Below are 17,412 nucleotides of genomic sequence, written 5' to 3'. Positions count from 1 at the left end.
AGGAAATGTTAAAGGCGCGAAAATATATATAGGGCAAAATAATATAGGTAAACTGAAATGTACAGGTTATCACTTAAAAAAATGTCAGCAAGAGTTATTAAACAACACTAAAAGGAAAATAAAAAATAAAAAAGGAAAATAAAAATAAATAAATATATAATAAATAAATAGAAAATAAAGAATAAATAAAAAAATAAAATATAATAAAATATAATATATAATATAAAATAAAATAAGAAAAGAATAAAGATAAAAATAAAAATTATTTAAGGGGAGAAGAAGGCCGGTATCTGCAATTTCAGGAAAAAAAAAAACAAGTAAATTCATATAGCAAAATTTAAGTAAATATACATACAAGATATGAAAGTATGGGTAGATTGATATATTAGATAGATAGGAAAGTTTAAAGAATAAAACAGAAAATGCAGATAAAAAACCGGCCATGCAAAGAAGAGATAAAGAATTAAAAAGGATTATTAAATTATAAAGTATTAAGAAGTATGTCGAAAAAACGATAAAGTTAAAGAAAAAATATTTTATATCAATATAAAAGGTAAAAGTAATAACTATGTAATTTCAAAATTGCCATGATTAAATTTGGACTTATGTTTACAGAAAGAGATCAGTTCATTTTTAGAATTTATTATATTGTTATTTTGAGGGGATGTAATTATAGTTATAGCTTCGGTTGTACAGAGGCGACATGACTTAGAGCCTGGAGTATAAGACTTAACTTTTTTTATAATAGTCCATTTGATTGAGAAGGGAGTATTGTTAGAGTTAAATTTTTTAATTAAAGTGGTTAGAGAAGTTCCTTGGTTATTATTAGAATTATGGTTGTTAAAAGAAGAAATGTGGTTTGATATTCTTTTCTTAATTAATGTTGAAGTAGCGCCGATATATGTATGTACTTTATTGAAAGCTCGAGGTCTGGTATTAATATTAATTTGCTGATTTGTATTAGTTAAATAGTTTGAATTTTGTTCATAGTGTTCAACAAATGGTGGGACAATGTCTGCATAAGGACTATTTTGGAGGGGATAATGAGTGTTGTTAGTGTTAGGATGGCTGTTAGGAGAAATATTATTATTCTCATTAATATTATGATTATTATCATCATTATTACTAGTTGTATGATTGTAAATGGAAGGGCTGCTCGAATGGTGTATTGGATTAGTAACTATATCAGATGGAGGATGGGAAGAAGAATAACTTGACGAAATATTAGTGACTGTTATGGGAGGATTGCATGGGAGCATTTGATCTAGTACCAATATATACATACATACATACATACATACACACAGACAGATTTGGTTGAATACTATACTTTTCTCTTTAAATTTTTTGTATGGTTATGTTCTTGACGCGGCATGCAATTTTTCTGGGTTTAGTTGGTCGAATGTATAATGTGACTAAGTGTTCTTGTTTTGGCCATTACTCTTGCACTTTCAACGTTCGTACTCATCATCAGGAGTAAGTATTTTAGAAAGCTTATATTCATTTGAATATATATCTCTGTTTATTGTACAAACAGCATTAGTTACATATGTGCATGTATATTTCAGTGGAGTCCCAATTCAGATCCAACACTTCAGACCGTATAGGAAAATATACGCTTAAAATAAAGTGGCATTACAGTATATTAACGGTAGCCGTAAATTAATGGTAGCTTTTGGCAAGTTCTGAAAAAAATAAAACTCACTTTGTAAGGTCTCCTATTTTTCAAGTAAATATATTAGTGATGGGATGATTCTCATATTTTTTCCGATGCCGATGCAATTACTAATTATTCTAAATTTCTCATTACGATATAATTACAGATTTAGATTCTTTTAACATCTTTAAATATTTAGCGATAAAGCTTTTTTTTTTTTATTATTATTCATTAATTTTTTAAGTTTATGATTATCGTCAAAACTTGTGTAACATGTGTTTATAATATCAGGGGGCACCCGGCATCGCCCGGCTGTAAATTACACTTAAATATATACATTCAGATTTTGTATATATTATTATGGAGCCAATTCTTTATCATTTATTATATTTTTTATTGTACCTAACATATAGTAGTGATTTTAAAAGTATTTTTACTGGTTAAAAACCCATAAAAAAATGGTCCATAAGAAAATATCATTTGATCCGTCTTGCGCCACTCTGTGACTTTGCGACTGAGAAAATACAGTTTAAAAAAAATGAAAAAAAATTTTTTTTTTTAAATGAAGACAAAGTTTTATAAATGAGATTACAAAATACCAATTTTTCTAGTTTGACCCTCTTAACAGCCTTTTTTTCCCCGGATGAAACCGATTAAAAAGTTTTACTCATGTCTGAATACCCTATATACCAAATTTCAAGTCTGTAGATTAAAAATTCGTTGAGTATATAGGTTGAGAAGTGCCCTGGCGCACACACATTCTCACTTTTATAGATATATAAGTTAATGTTTTTTTGTTTGTTTATTTATTTTTATTTTATTTTTTTACTAAAACATGGTTACAGGTAATAAGCGTTTTTTAGTGTTACTCTAATGTGATTAAAATAAGAATTAACAAATTATTCAAAATAAATCCGCAAATAAAACTGGTTTCTAATAATTAATAAACAGAAAATGAACGATTTTAGTACTCACAAAACAGAGTCAATCTAAAATATTGACGAAGAACTTTGAATCAGTCCCAGAAATAGCCAAAGCATTTAACGATTTGCAAGTCGCAATAAAATAAGCAAATGACGCTAAACATGGTTAGGGTTAGGATTAAATTTTTTTAAATATATTTTAGCTCCTTAAAAAAAAAATAGTTGCCACCCTCCCCTCCAAAAAATATGACTTTCAAATTGTAAACTGCTTCAACTTTCTGGAATTGATTAGATTTTTCGTCAATATTCAGGACGAACTTACTTCATTTAAAATACCTCTCACCCACCAAAAAACGAATGTTACAGTTCTAAAATAGCAAATTAAAAATAACATGAAATTTAAAAAAAAAAATCAATCAACAAATCGATGCGGTTTCCATTCTGAAACTCAATCAGCCTAATTATTAACCATTATTAACTGGCGTTGTGCGGTTATAAAATATGCTTAAATATATTTTACTTCATCCAGATTTTGTGTGTGTGTGTGTGTGTGTGTGTGTGTGTATATATATATATATATAATCGATTCTCTATTATTTCATATTATATTGTACCTAATATATAGTTATGATTCCAAAAGTAAAAAAAAAAAGTAAATATGATTTAGTTGCAATCAGCTAGAATCGGAACCAAAAGCAAAATTTATAGCAATCCAGCCTGAGATGTTACCGAGTTATCCATCGTCAGTCGGATAAAATGTAGCTAAAAATAAACATTAATGTATAGATGTTTATATATTTGTGCATGCATACAGAACTTTCGGTCGACTTATGCCTGCCAAGTTCTAATTTCTTTCAATTTTGACCCTTGAGCAATTATTTTGACATCTTAGCTATTTTAACAGGATAAAGACCCATAAATAAACGGTCCATAAAAGAAAAAAATGCAATCATTTCAGCTGCTTCGTAACCTTCCATCTCAGAAGAGATACAATTTTTTTTTTTGGGGGGGGGGGAAGAAGAGAGAGAGAGAGAGAGAGAGAGAGAGAGAGAGAGAGAGACAAACCGACAGACAGACATAGTGAGTTTTATAAATGAGATTTTTGTAAATGTAAAAATAAAGTTGGGAGGGGGGCAGGGTGATCTATAGATTTTAGTTTTACTGGCAGATCATCATTTGATCTAGTACCAACAATGGTAAATTAGGTTTAAAAAAAAATAAATAAATAAAAGAATCGTTTTTGGCATTGGAACATAGACATAATTTTTTTTTCAGATTCCTGATTCTGTTTAATCGTCCCAACACTAAAATATATACGAAGTGCATTCCAAAAGTAATGCCTCCTATTTTTCATTCCGCCCTAATGGATCAAAGAGGATTGCAAATTGCCTAGTTATGATGACTGAACTTATGCATTTATCACCTGAAAGTTTCATTTCTCTGTTGCAGATATTCAGTGTGAAAAAAGAAAGCAACTCCTGCCATGAGCATGCGTCAGAAACAAACATTTCATTGAATTCTTGACAAAAGTGCATTGAAAACGGTGGTGGCTATGTAGAAAAATAAATTCTGAAGAACAAAAAGTTGCTCTTTTTAATTGTACCACTTCAGTCTTCAAAGCTCTTCAACTTTGAGTTAAAAAAGATAGAGTATATTTTAACTGCAACTTGACATTCACCATTAAATTGACGACTTTTGTAGGTTTTGAGTATGCTGAAAACGAATATCATTTAAATTTGGAGCAAACAAGTAGTTTTCTTGATATTATCCAACATAATCTATGTTTTCACTGACAGCTATGTTTTTTTCCCCAACTGAACAAGTACTAATGTGCGTTATAAAACATCCGCCTCACCATGTTAACAGCAACAGCCACTGAAATTCATTGAGTAATACATTGAAAAAAAAATGTTTTAATATCCAGAAAATTACTTGTCTTCCCCAAATTTGAATGTGATATTCGTTTTCAGCATAGTCGAACACATGAAAAGTAAAAATTTATCGACAAAAAAAAAAAATTTATTTTTTTACTTTTGATACGACCCGACCCTTATATGACAAAGTGCGCTCTGGATGCTCATACCCAGCCATCATTCATCACTGGTAGAAGTGCATTGATAATGATAGTGACTATGTAGAAAAGAAATTTTGGGAACACAAAAGCTTGCTCGTTTTAATGGTACCACTCCCGTCTTCGTAGCTCTCTAACTTTTTGAGTTAAAAAAAGAAAAAAAATGGTAGGCTTTATATTTGGAACAATCCTCCTATATTTTTCTTTCTTTGAAAATCATTCAAATTTTTTCTTTTATTTGCCTTTCCACTCTTATCTTCCACATCTCCTCCCAATTATTTTCATCATTCCTCTCCCCCTCCACTGCTTCTCTTACCATTTATCTATCATCATTTGGTTTTTGTGATGTCACATATTTTCAAGAAAACATTTGTGTGTGTGTGTGTGTGTGTGTACGCGCGCAAGGTGACAATAGTATACAGATAAAGAATTTTTTTTTTTTTTTCAAAGAACAGCAATTTATTTCCTACTAAATAACATGTTAATTCTCAATCAAGCTCCAATTGTAGCTAGCAACAGTGAAACCAAAAAAAAATTTTTTTTTTTTTTTTTGCGTTAAGAAATAAGCACTAGGCAAATAAGATGGCTGACAGTTTATTTAGGATTTTTAATGCCAGGAGGAGAGTGGGTCACACTGACCAAATGTTTATCTCATTAGATTTATTGTCTCAAACTGAGAAAATATGCAATACATGTAAATTATTTTACTAAAAGTGTCAAATAGCCAAATAAAATCATACACATGTTGTGATTAACCTTTAAGAAGAAGCCATCTTTATTTCATTCTCAATCAGATAATTGAGAGCACGATTGTCATACAGTTTCTAAGATTAGTTTGTGGCTATCTTTAAATGAACATTTCTCGGAATATTTCTGTACATTTATTATGTACAATCTGTCAATCTAAAAAAGGTCATTCATCGAATATAACAAGTCACACACTGATAATGACTATGGCCTTAATAGAGCTGAACGAGTAAAGATAACAAAATATCAAGGCCTAAAGAATGATTTAAAAACGACAAGGTACCTTAAAGAAATCAACATTATACCATATATGTGATAGCAGCAACTTGGTCTAATGAAAAAAAAAAAAAATCTTTAGTAGTTGGAAACAATCCCTGGAAGACCAAACTGGCACGAAATATAAATAGCAGCCATAAAGGGAACAATGCCGATTCTTAAATCCAAATCGTAATGAAATCAATTGTTAGCCACAGGACGGAGCCCCTTGATCTCTTAGCACTAACCGAAGTAAAATGAATAAAAAAAATTTAAAAATAAAATAAATAAACTGTAAATAAATAAAATAAGAATCATTGCAATTAAAAATTAATTTGGGGGTGGGGACTACTGAGAATTTAGGTGTTTCTTTAGAAGCAGAACGATAAAAAATCGAAAGCCACAAAATCTGAATTTCAGTCAAAAACCCAATGTTATTTACTTAATTGTCATCTTACAATTAGTTAAATATAACTAATAAAACATGCACTTTCAAAATTTGATGATTCATTGGTCATCCATTATTAAAATTTAAACAAACGAAAAAACTCATAGTTTAGAATCTGTTTATTATTTAAGTATAACTTGCAATTTATTTTGTCAACTATTTTCATTAATAATTAACTTTCTACTTTATCATTTTTTCGCAATTTTTGTGTGTTTGTATATTATATATATATATACACACACACACACACACACATATTTTCTCTACCTATATAAGAGCCAGGTACGTCCAAGGATGGAATACTGTTGCCACATCTGGGCAGGAGCTGCTAGAAAGGACTTGTCCTGCCTTGATAGAGTTCAAAATAGACTTCGTAGCCTCGTAGGAGATGTCCTTTTCTCCTCCTTGCAACCTCTATCTCACAGAAGAGATGTTGCGAGTTTGTCTCTGATGTATCGTTATTTTCATGGAAAGTGTTCAACTGAGCTTCAATCTATGGTCCCCCCTCGCCAAACTTTCACAAGAAACACTCGTCTAGCTGTAAACACTATCAATAATTTCCCCCACTCTTTATCTGTGCCTAAACCTAAACGTAGATTCCATGAACAAAGCTTCTTTCTTAGAACTGCACGCCTGTGGAATTGTCTTCCGTTTTCCTGCTTTCCGGCTGACTACAATATGGTTGTGTTCAAGTCTAAAGTAAATAAGTTCTTGATGAGCCGTTCCATATAAGTTATTAAATTTACCAAATTTTCATTACTAATGATTACTATATTGACCAATTTCTACTGTACACTCTTTAACCCTTATCCTTGAGTGGCCTCTGGGCCTTGATAATGTGGTGATGCCTATGTAAAAAAAAAAAAAAAAAAAAAAAAATATATATATATATATATAGTGAATAAATGATAAAAGACTATATTCCAAAGTTCAGGAGGTTAACCATCTTATAATATATTCCTTTAATTCAGTTGATATTTAAATTTCTTGACAGTATCTGTTTCGTAGCGCAGAATTTGGAATGTAGTCTTTTGTCATTTATTCAATATATTGATTATATTGCTCTGTAATTATATTGAGCTTCTTAAATAAGGATTGGTATATATTATAAGGAAATAAAATATATTTCCACAGAACTATATATATATATATATATAACATGTATAAATACATTTGAAGCTAAAACTGCAGCGCAAAATTTTTTTATAAAATAAACAGGTGTTTATTTTTAAAGAAATATATTTCGGAGTAAGACTCCTTTATCAATCTTTTTTTCCCCCCTTCTTCCTCGACATGATGTAGTGGAAGATAGTTCGATGAAGAGTCCACGTGATGTTAACTGCAGAGTTTTTATGAAGCCGGATAGATGACGTGTGGTCGCGCATTTTGAAAATATGGGTAGTTATTTTTGTGTATATCCGTTAGAAGCGTTGAGTGAAATTTGAAGAATAAAACATGTATAAATACATTTGAAGCCAAAACTGCAATGCGAAATTTTTTTATAAATAAGCACCTGTTTATTTAATAAAAAAATTTTGCGTTGCAGTTTTGGCTTCAAATGTATTTATACATGTTTTATTCTTCAAATTTCACTCAACGCTTCTAACGGATATACACAAAAATTACTACCCAGATTTTTTTTTTTATATATATATTTAATAATTTCGATATTACAATTAAGTGGGTTTTAATTGAAATTCAATATTTTGATTTGTTATTGCGAAATGCAAAAACTTTTTACAAATAATTTTTTTTTTTTACTTTTTATATAAGTTATAAGTACTACAAAAAGTATATAAAAAAAACCTAAGATAATGTTGTTTTGCTTGTCACTGTGCACACTTCAACGTGCACATGAATGCTTTTGAATAGTAGAAGGAAGGTTGGTGTTTATGCAGAATACAGATCATGCTGAAATACCATTATTAAAAAAAACAAAAACATCCTTAACATGAGGAAAGCATTTTGTAACTGTTCTGTACTTTCATCTAACAATTTAATAAGCAATAGCAATTTAACTTGGAAAAAAAAAAAAAAGCAAAAGCACCAAAATGTTGAATAACAAAGGATAAATTTATTAAGATAATAATAAAAAGAAATACTGAAAGAGAGAGTGAGAGACAGAAAGAGAAATAAAGAAATAAAAAAAGAGAAAAAGGAGAGAAAGATATGTGTGTGTATGTATATATATATATATATATATATATATATATATATATATATATATATAGATAGAGAGAGAGCGAGCGAGCGAAGACAGAGAGACAGAAAAGAGACAAAGAGACAGAAAAGAGACAAAGAGACAGAAAAGAGACAGAGAGACAGAAAAGAGACAAACAGGGTGAGATAGAAAAAACAGAAAAAGAGAGAAAAAGGTAAAACAGAAAGAGACAAAAAAAGAGAAGGAGAAGAGAGGGGAGAAGAAGGAGAAGAGAGGGGAGAAGAAGGAGAAGAGAGGGGAGAAGAAGGAGAAGAGAGAGTAGAAGAAGGAGAAGAGAGAGTAGAAGAAGGAGAAGAGAGAGTAGAAGAAGGAGAAGAGAGAGTAAATGGAGAAGAGAGAGTAAAATGAGAGAGAGAGATCTTACTTTGAATTGTCCACAGAGTTTCTGGGAGTTTTTACTGGCTGAACAATTTTAGGTCTTCCAGAAGTTTTTGGGCTTTTGATTTTAGATGCAGGAGATGAAGTAACAGATTTAGTCACAGAAGAAACTGTCTTTTTGCAATTCTTGGCACCGGCTTGAGCCGAAGGGATGAGAAAGCGACTATGGGATCCATTTATAAGAGGAGTTGATTTTTTGTTAGGTGATGAGCTCTTGCGTTTGCTGGGAGATAATGGTGGAGTCTGACTTGTTCGACTCAGCAAACCATTTGGTGGATGCGAACCACCTGTTTTTTTAAGAGGTGTACGAGCGGCAGCCGTATGTTCAGAGGACGATTGGGAGAAGATACCATTCAGCTTTGCATTAACCATTCTTGGTGGGGCTTTGCGCTTACTATACGATTGATAAGAAGCTGGCAAAGAAGAATTTTCACCAGGCAAATTGCCACTAGACGCTGTTGCGGTCAACGGCTTTTTAGACCCTTTGCCTCTTATAAAAGGGGGATTGACAACTGGGGGCATAGACGCTTCCCTTGGAACTTCTCCTACAGAAGCTATGGAGCGTTTAGGAATCTTACGCTTGGGGCTGGGCTGGTTGGGCAATGCTGGATTAGGCAGGCGATTCTCTACGGAAGCATCTGTGCCTCGTCTGGGTAACTTTCGTTTGCCATGGGCATCCACAAGTTCGGGAGCAGGAATCGATGATTCATTCATGACGATTGAAAAGGAGTCAAACACCTGCACAGAGGGAGGGGGAAGATCTTACCCGATTTGAGGCATCGATAGAGTAAAATGAAAATAAACTTTTTGGAGAAGAATTTGTTTTTCACTTTTAAAGTTTCTCATAGAGCAGGGAAAAGCCGGAACTTTGTCTGGAAGGAAATAAGAAAAAGACCAAAATTAGATATTGAGAAAAACAATGTTTTGAAAGCTTTATAATATAACAAAGAAAAAAGATTTTAATTAAAAGGCAAAAAATAAAGAAATAAAATAAGTTAATAAAATAAGTTAATAAAATAAGTTAATAAAATAAGTTAATAAAATAAGTTAATAAAATAAGTTAATAAAATAAGTTAATAAAATAAGTTAATAAAATAAGTTAATAAAATAAGTTAATAAAATAAGTTAATAAAATAAGTTAATAAAATAAGTTAATAAAATAAGTTAATAAAATAAGTTAATAAAATAAGTTAATAAAATAAGTTAATAAAATAAGTTAATAAAATAAGTTAATAAATAAAATAAATTTAACATCCTTCCATAATGTTTCTGAATTTTTAGATGAGGACTGATTATTTGGATTCTTCGGACTACTGTTCTCTCATCTTGAGTGTTATTTGCACAACATTTCAGTCGATGTAACCTCCAGGGTAGAATGTTCTCGTTCTGTCAGCCATGATTGAGTAGAAACTAATTCAAAATAGTATTTTGAGCATCACCCCGCACTGAGGATTAAACTTAACCTCCAAAAGTTTAACTTTTACAACTAAATTTTTACCAAGTATTCTATCCACTACCCCACGGGTCCTTGCAAAACAGTAGTCTGAAGAATCCAAATAGGAATCATTCCATAAACATAGAATCCTTATGAAAGTGTCATAAAACGTACATTATTTGGGCATTTTTTCAGCCTGACAAAAATTACTTCTATCCATTTAATTTGACATTTTAAATAAATTTAAAAAAAACAACAAAACTCAAAAACTGTGATATTGCGGATCTCAGTAGGTCATTGTTGTACAACATTCACCCTAGGTGGGTTGAACCAGCTTCCCCCAGAGGAGGAAGTGTCAAGGGAAAATTAACTTCCCTTGCAGTCCCCAGTTGCCTGTATTTAGGTCATTATGGAACTGACTAAACATAACACTTATTCTATTGTTTTTGCTCTTCATATAATACACAAACAGGGAGACCCAACACTACCCGGGATTAAATAAAGATCAATTAATGATTCACATATTTTACTGTCATCAAAATCGGTGAAATCGCTCATTTTTCAATCAAATCAATTGATTGCACCAGGAGGAAGCTTTACATGCCTCACCACAGTGATTTAGTCCACAATATATTGTAGTTTAAATTGCACTGTAGAGAACCTACTGTCGATTTTATCATTTTTTTAGATATAATGGCTTGAATTAAAGTTTAAAAAGCAAAAGTCAAGTATCATGGTTCAATTATGCACTGAACGGAAACATTTCTAATGTGCCCCAGTCATATCAAAGAACCTACTGTTGATTTTATATACCAGGCCTTTTTGCTTGTGTGGTAATAAAACTTCTCAAATGCACTTTTGATGTTAGGCTGTATAAGGTGTTACTCTAATCAAAATAGCTGGTTCCTTTTTTTCATTGGATATCGAAGACATTCCGATACAAAACCTATTTAAAACACTGCCAGGCACAAAGTGCATTTATGTGAAATTTAAAAAAAAAAAAAAAAAAAAAATCGACCCAGCCATTTAGGAGTCAACAGGGAACAAACTCACACACACATACACGCACGGTTCCTTTTATATAATAGTAGTGATAGAGATTAAAAAAAAAATTTTTTAAATCCTCCGCCAGAAAATCTAATCAACAGAGACCCTAACTTGATAACGCAGTTTTGTTGTACTGCATCATCTCCATTGAGATGGATGCTGTATCAACCTTGTATGTGATTCCATTTTGAAAAGCTTTACCAATCAATGACCTTTTAGATTCAAACAAGCATTCATTTTAAAGTACTCATTTGACAAGTTTTTTTTTTTTGTATTTTAAATGCAAATTTCCTAAGTTATTTTTATCTTCAAGTCTTTCTCATACAAGTTGATTCTTAGAAAAAAAAAACTTGTAAATATCTAAAGCTTCGAAAATTTCAAGCTGATCTCTAAAATTTGACGGTAGAATTGTGATTGGTTAGCCATCTTGTGCAACTTTGCTCAGAACTTGAATTAAATTTTGAATAAACGAATGCGCCTATAAAAAGTGTGTGTGTGAGGGGTGTTAAAGAAATTTTTATACACGCTACAGCATGCATCATAAGGGCTCTATGGATTCATTTATCTTTGGTTGACCTTTAACTACTAAATATTTTTTTGTTTGGCCAAACCCACGTGATTTTTAGAATAGGAAATCTTTTTGTGACGAGTACGTACTTTATAAAGATTTTTTTTTTTTTTTAATTTTTATTAAATAAGTAAAATTCTAAATATGCACCGAATGTTATGTCGAAAACTAAATAAAAAATAAATAAAAAGTATATTGTTTTATTAAACTTTTGTTTAAATAATTTTTACTTTGCTTGTTTTATTAAAACAACAACAAAAAAGGTTGAAAAGACATTTTTCACTCAGCAATAAGCTTTGGAAGATTCTTAAACGAATAATTTTTTTTTGACAAGGAGTCACCACTTATCAAGGCACGAAGGTTACTCGAGGATAAGGGATTAATAAACGTAAGGTGATAGTGTAGTAATCGTTAATGGTGTAGATTGGGTAAAATTTGGATTATTTTATTGTTTACATTGGACTTGAAGGCTACCATATTGTAGTCAACCAAGAAACAATCCAGTGGAACAGTGTTCCATAGGCGGGCAGTTTTAGGAAAGAAGCTTTGTTCCTGGAATCTGCGTTTAGATCTAGGCACCGATAGAGTGGAGGAAATTGTATATATTGGTTGTAGCAAGTCGAGTGTTTTTGCTTTTTTTATTTGCAAAAGTTTGGGAAGATTGGAGCTCAGACGAACACTTACCATGAAAATAACGATATTATGTAACTCCAACAATTAGACTCATAAATGACTTTAGCCCCCCCCCCCACTCCAAAAATATTCTGCACTAATAAACATTTTCTGGGTTTTATATCATTTTTTTTTTTTTTTTATAAAGATGAAATGTTCAGATAATTTTATTCAATTCTTTTTCTTACTAATGCAGACAAAAACAATTAAAATGATATTCAAATCTAAAAATGTTTTCTAAAAGATGTCGAAATTTCGTTAATATTGTCACCATTTATGGTCACGTTTTAAATATCGAAAACAGTTATTTTGATAAAAATCACGTTAATCTACTGTGCTTTATATATATACTAGCGGGGGTACCAGGCGTTGCTCGGGTGTTTGTAGGTGTGTGTGTGGTGTTAAATAAAAAAGAACCGGGGGGGGGGGGTAGGATCGAACCCAAAGCCCTGAGGCGAAGTTTGAAAATAAAATCGCCCAGCCAGAATGAGTTAGTGAAAGATGTTTGAATTTATCTTAGAACGAAATTGACAGGTGCGCGGCCGGAAGTCATTGAGCGTTACGACAACGACGAAGGTTTGTTTGTTATAAGCAAAGTAAAAAAAGAAAACGTTAACACTTAAGCGGGGGGGGGGGGAACCACAAAGAAACTAACGTAAGGCAAACGAACGATGAAAACAGAAAATCGGTGGGTACCTGGGTGTTTTTGGGTGTCGCTAATAATAAGTGAAGTAAAAAAAAAAAAAAAAACAGAAAAACGAACGTTAAGTGAAAAATGGCTTAAATAACACTGGTTCAATATTTAAATTTAAAAAATCAAAAATTAAAAAACACACCACGATTCGAAACATTTAGATAATGAACCAATGCGTTAACCAACTGACCTAATGCGACATACATGAAATTTAATCAGTTTTTCAACTATTTAAAGTAAATCAGGTCATGACGTCATCTGACGCATGCGTAGAACCGGTCGTCGTCACGAGAAGACCGTTTTTGTTGACACCCCCCCCCCCGGTCGAAAATTGTCGATTTCAGGGTGAACAAAATGAACGTTTTTGGCCAATTTTTCGAGCGAAGGATGCAGTTTCGATATCAGAGTTAGTGAATTTTTGTTGTGTCTGTTGAAAGTTTTTAGCAGACACACAAACGTACATGCATACATTTTCGCTTGTATATATATATAGACTAGCAGGGGTACCCGGGTGTTTGTAGGTGTGTGTGCTGTTAAATAAAAAAGAACCGGGGGGGGGTCGAACCTGAAGCCCTGAGGCAAAGTTTGAAAATAAAATCGCCCAGCCAGAATGAGTTACTGAAAGATGTTCGAAGTCGTCGAGTGTTACGACGACGACCAGGTTTGTTTGTTATAAGCAAAGTAAAAAAGAAAACGTTAAAACTTAAGCGATTAGTAATCAAAACATCGAAAAAAAAAAAAAACACAAAAAAAACTAACGTAAGGCAAACAAACGATGAAAACAGAAAAATGAACACGTGAAAAATGGCTTAAATAAGCCTGTTTCGATATTAAAATTTAAAAAATCGGTGGGTACCCGGGTGTTTTTGGGTGTGTGGTCAGGGGTGGATAAGCGAAGTAAAAAAAAAACAAAAAAACAGAAAAACGAATGTTATGTGAAAAATGGCTTAAATAACACTGGTTCAATATTTAAATTTAAAAAAAAATCGGAAAAAAAACAAAGACATCTCACACCATGATTCGAACCCAAAATGTTTAGATAATGAACCAACGCATTAACCAACTGACCTAACACGACGTACATGAATTTTGTTCAGTTTTTCAACTATTTAAAGTAAATCAGGTCATGACGTCATCTGACGCATGCGTAGAACCGGTCGTAGTCACGCAGTTAACTTTTGCTGCGAGGCAGCATTTGAGTTTGTTTACTCAACTTTGACTGGTTTTTTCCCCAACAGATGTTGAGGAGGGGGAAACCAGCTCCCCATTGTCCAGACTGAATAGCAATTGTCTGATATAAGAAGAGTTTGTCCCCACATTGATCAAAGCTGGTTGCTTCTGGACGTTTCCCGGCGCAATGCCGAGAATGCACAGTTTGAATTTAGTTTCACTTTATTTATACTAAAAAGCAGGACAAACAGGGGACAGAGCAAAATAACGCAAATCTCATAAAAGTCCACGTAAATAAATGTAGAGGCGACCCGCGTTCCCAAATCGTAGATATTATCTAGGGGCTATATAAACAGTTCTAAGCGATCGAACCCCCCCCCCCAGAGCGTGTGTGAAAGAAGCCTTTGCGAGACATACATGAAATGGTCACACACATTTTGCCTTTTATATATATACTAGGGGGGGGGGGGTACCCGGCGTTGCCCGGGTGTTTGTAGGTGTGTGTATAGGGGGTAAAAAGACAATGTAAAAAAAAAACCCAAAACCAAAACGAAAAAAAAATGGCATAAATAAACCTGTGTATGGGGGAGGGGTAAACTAAAGAATAAGCGAAGTAATAAAAAAAGACGCAGTCCGGGTGTTTAAAGGTGTAACAGAAAAAAAATAGTTTTGGTCGGGAAGAGGGATTGAACCCGGAAGCCTTGACGCGGAGGTGGGGACCAAAGCCAACTGCTTAACCGTCTCGGCCACGAGTGAGAGTAATTGATTAGCGTGTTAAGCTAAGGCTTCTAAAGCTAGTAAAAGTGGTTTGATTGACAGGAAGACGCTAAATGAGGTCATCGCGGGATTGTTATTTTTAGTTTTCACTTCCCCCCAGATGATGGTGGGAAGTGGGGAAAGCAGTGCGAAAGCCGAGAACACAACGTTTTAATTTAATTTCACTGTATTTATACTAAAATGCAGGACAAACAGGGGACAGAGCGAAATAGCGCCAATCTCATAAAAGTCGACGTAAATAAATCTAGAGACAACCCGCGTTCCCAAATCCTAGATATTATGATATAGGACCTATATAAACCGTTTATAGCGATAGTAACGACCCCGGGAGCATGTGCAAAAGAAGCCTTTGCGAGACATACACGAAATGGTCACACACATTTTGCCTTTTATATATAGACTAGCGGGGGTACCAGGCATTGCCTGGGTGTTTGTAGGTGTGTGTGGTGTTAAATAAAAAAGAACCCGGGGGTGGGGGGGATCGAACCCGAAGCCCTGAGGCGAAATTCAAAAATAAAATCGCCCAGCCATAATGAGTTAGTGAAAGATGTTTGAATTTATTTAAGTAAGAACCAAATTGACAGGTGCGCGCCCGGAAGTCGTCGAGTATTATGACGACGACAATGACCAGATTTGTTTGTTATAAGCAAAGTAAAAAAAAAAAATGTTAAAACTTAAGCGGGGGGGGAAAAAAACACAAAAAAACTAACGTAAGGCAAACGAACAATGAAAACAGAAAAACGAACACGTGAAAAATGGCTTAAATAAGCCTGTTTCGATATTAAAATTTAAAAAATCGGTGGGTACCCGGGTATTTTTTGGTGTGTGGTCGGGGGTGGATAAGCGAAGTAAAAAAAAAAAAAAAACAGAAAAACGAACGTTACGTGAAAAATGGCTTAAATAACACTGGTTCAATATTTAAATTTAAAAAATCGAAAAAAAAAAAAGAAAAAAAAAAAGACATCTCACACCATGATTCGAACCCAAAACATTTAGATAATGAACCAACGCGCTAATTGACTGACCTAGCGCGACGTACCTGAAATTTGTTCAGTTTTACAACTATTTAAAGTAAATCAGGTTATGACGTCATCTGGCGCATGCGTAGAACCGCTCGTCGTCACGAGAAGAATTTTTACATGGAATTTTCAATTAGATTTAGGCACAGATAGAGAGTGGGGGAAATTGTTGATAGTGGTTGTAGCTAGACGAGTGCTTGTTGTGCAAGTTTTGCAAGGAAGGATGTTAAATTCAACCTTTTCAGATAATTTAATGCTAATATAGACCCTATTACAAACAATTTATTATGTATATAATTAATTGAACTTTAAATTGATACCGATCTGGCGAAAATCCGTTTTTTTTTTTTACCATAGCTGGAGTAAGGCGGAAGTGTGGATTCATGCCTTTTCCAAAACTATTAGCACATAAACGATCATCCACATAAGATTCTCTGCACTGTCAATTCCATCGACTGTGATCGTATTCATCTCACCAGATATTTGTATAAACTATTCTTCTGATTTGAATATTCTTCAGACTAGTGTTTTCATCCGGAGTGTTATTTGTAGAGAGTTTCGATCAATGTAACCGACCTTCTTCAGGTTTATCTTGCCAAACTAGAGGAATCTTCTTGCGCAAGGACCCGTGGCACAGTGGATAAGTAATTGGTAACATTCAGTTGTAAAAGTTACACTCTTCTGGAGGTTTAAGGTTCAATCTTCAGTGACCGAAAATACCATTGAAAATTACTTAGGATTTCTACCCAGTCATGACTAATGGAAAGAGAGCATGAATTAAATCAAGGGTTTCACTCGAAATTCTGTGCATATTCCCCAGAGTTTGACAGAACGATCCTCCCCCCCAGAGTTTGATAGAACGACCCCCCCCCAGAGTTTGATAGAACGACCCCCCCTCCAGAGTTTGATAGAACGACCCCCCCCTCCAGAGTTTGATAGAACGACCCTCCAGAGTTTGACAGAACGATCCCCCCCCCAGAGTTTGATAGAACGACCCCCCCTCCAGAGTTTGATAGAACGACCCCCCCCCCAGAGTTTGATAGAACGACCCCCCCCCTCCAGAGTTTGATAGAACGACCCCCCCCTCCAGAGTTTGATAGAACGACCCCCCGCTCCAGAGTTTGATAGAACGACCCCCCCCTCCAGAGTTTGATAGAACGACCCCCCTCCAGAGTTTGGCAGAACGACCCCCCCCCCCAGAGTTTGACAAAAACAAATTTCCCAGAGTTCAACAAGATACACACCTAAAGAAAAGTCAGAGGTTACATCAACCAAAACCTTGTGTGAATAACACTCAAGATGAGGACAGCAGTCCAAAGAATCTGAATAA

At 33.6% G+C, this 17,412-nt stretch overlaps 1 protein-coding gene across 2 annotated transcripts in view; it reads right to left on the bottom strand.

Moving 5' to 3' along the window:
* Positions 1-17,412, bottom strand: part of LOC145293236 (uncharacterized) — a 165,823-nt gene that overhangs the window by 50,084 nt on the left and 98,327 nt on the right. For both annotated transcript variants that reach the window (XM_080139804.1, XM_080139803.1), the window contains exon 2: positions 8,687-9,572. In XM_080139804.1, the coding sequence (XP_079995930.1) occupies positions 8,687-9,414 (728 nt within the window). In that variant the 5' untranslated portion in view covers positions 9,415-9,572. The remainder of the gene's footprint in view (positions 1-8,686; positions 9,573-17,412) is intronic.

The sequence above is a fragment of the Euprymna scolopes genome, chromosome 14, assembly GCF_053919585.1.
Source record: "Euprymna scolopes isolate OS-2025 chromosome 14, ASM5391958v1, whole genome shotgun sequence".
In the NCBI taxonomy this organism is placed as follows: domain Eukaryota; kingdom Metazoa; phylum Mollusca; class Cephalopoda; order Sepiida; family Sepiolidae; genus Euprymna; species Euprymna scolopes.
This window is presented reverse-complemented; position numbering and strand designations above follow the sequence as displayed.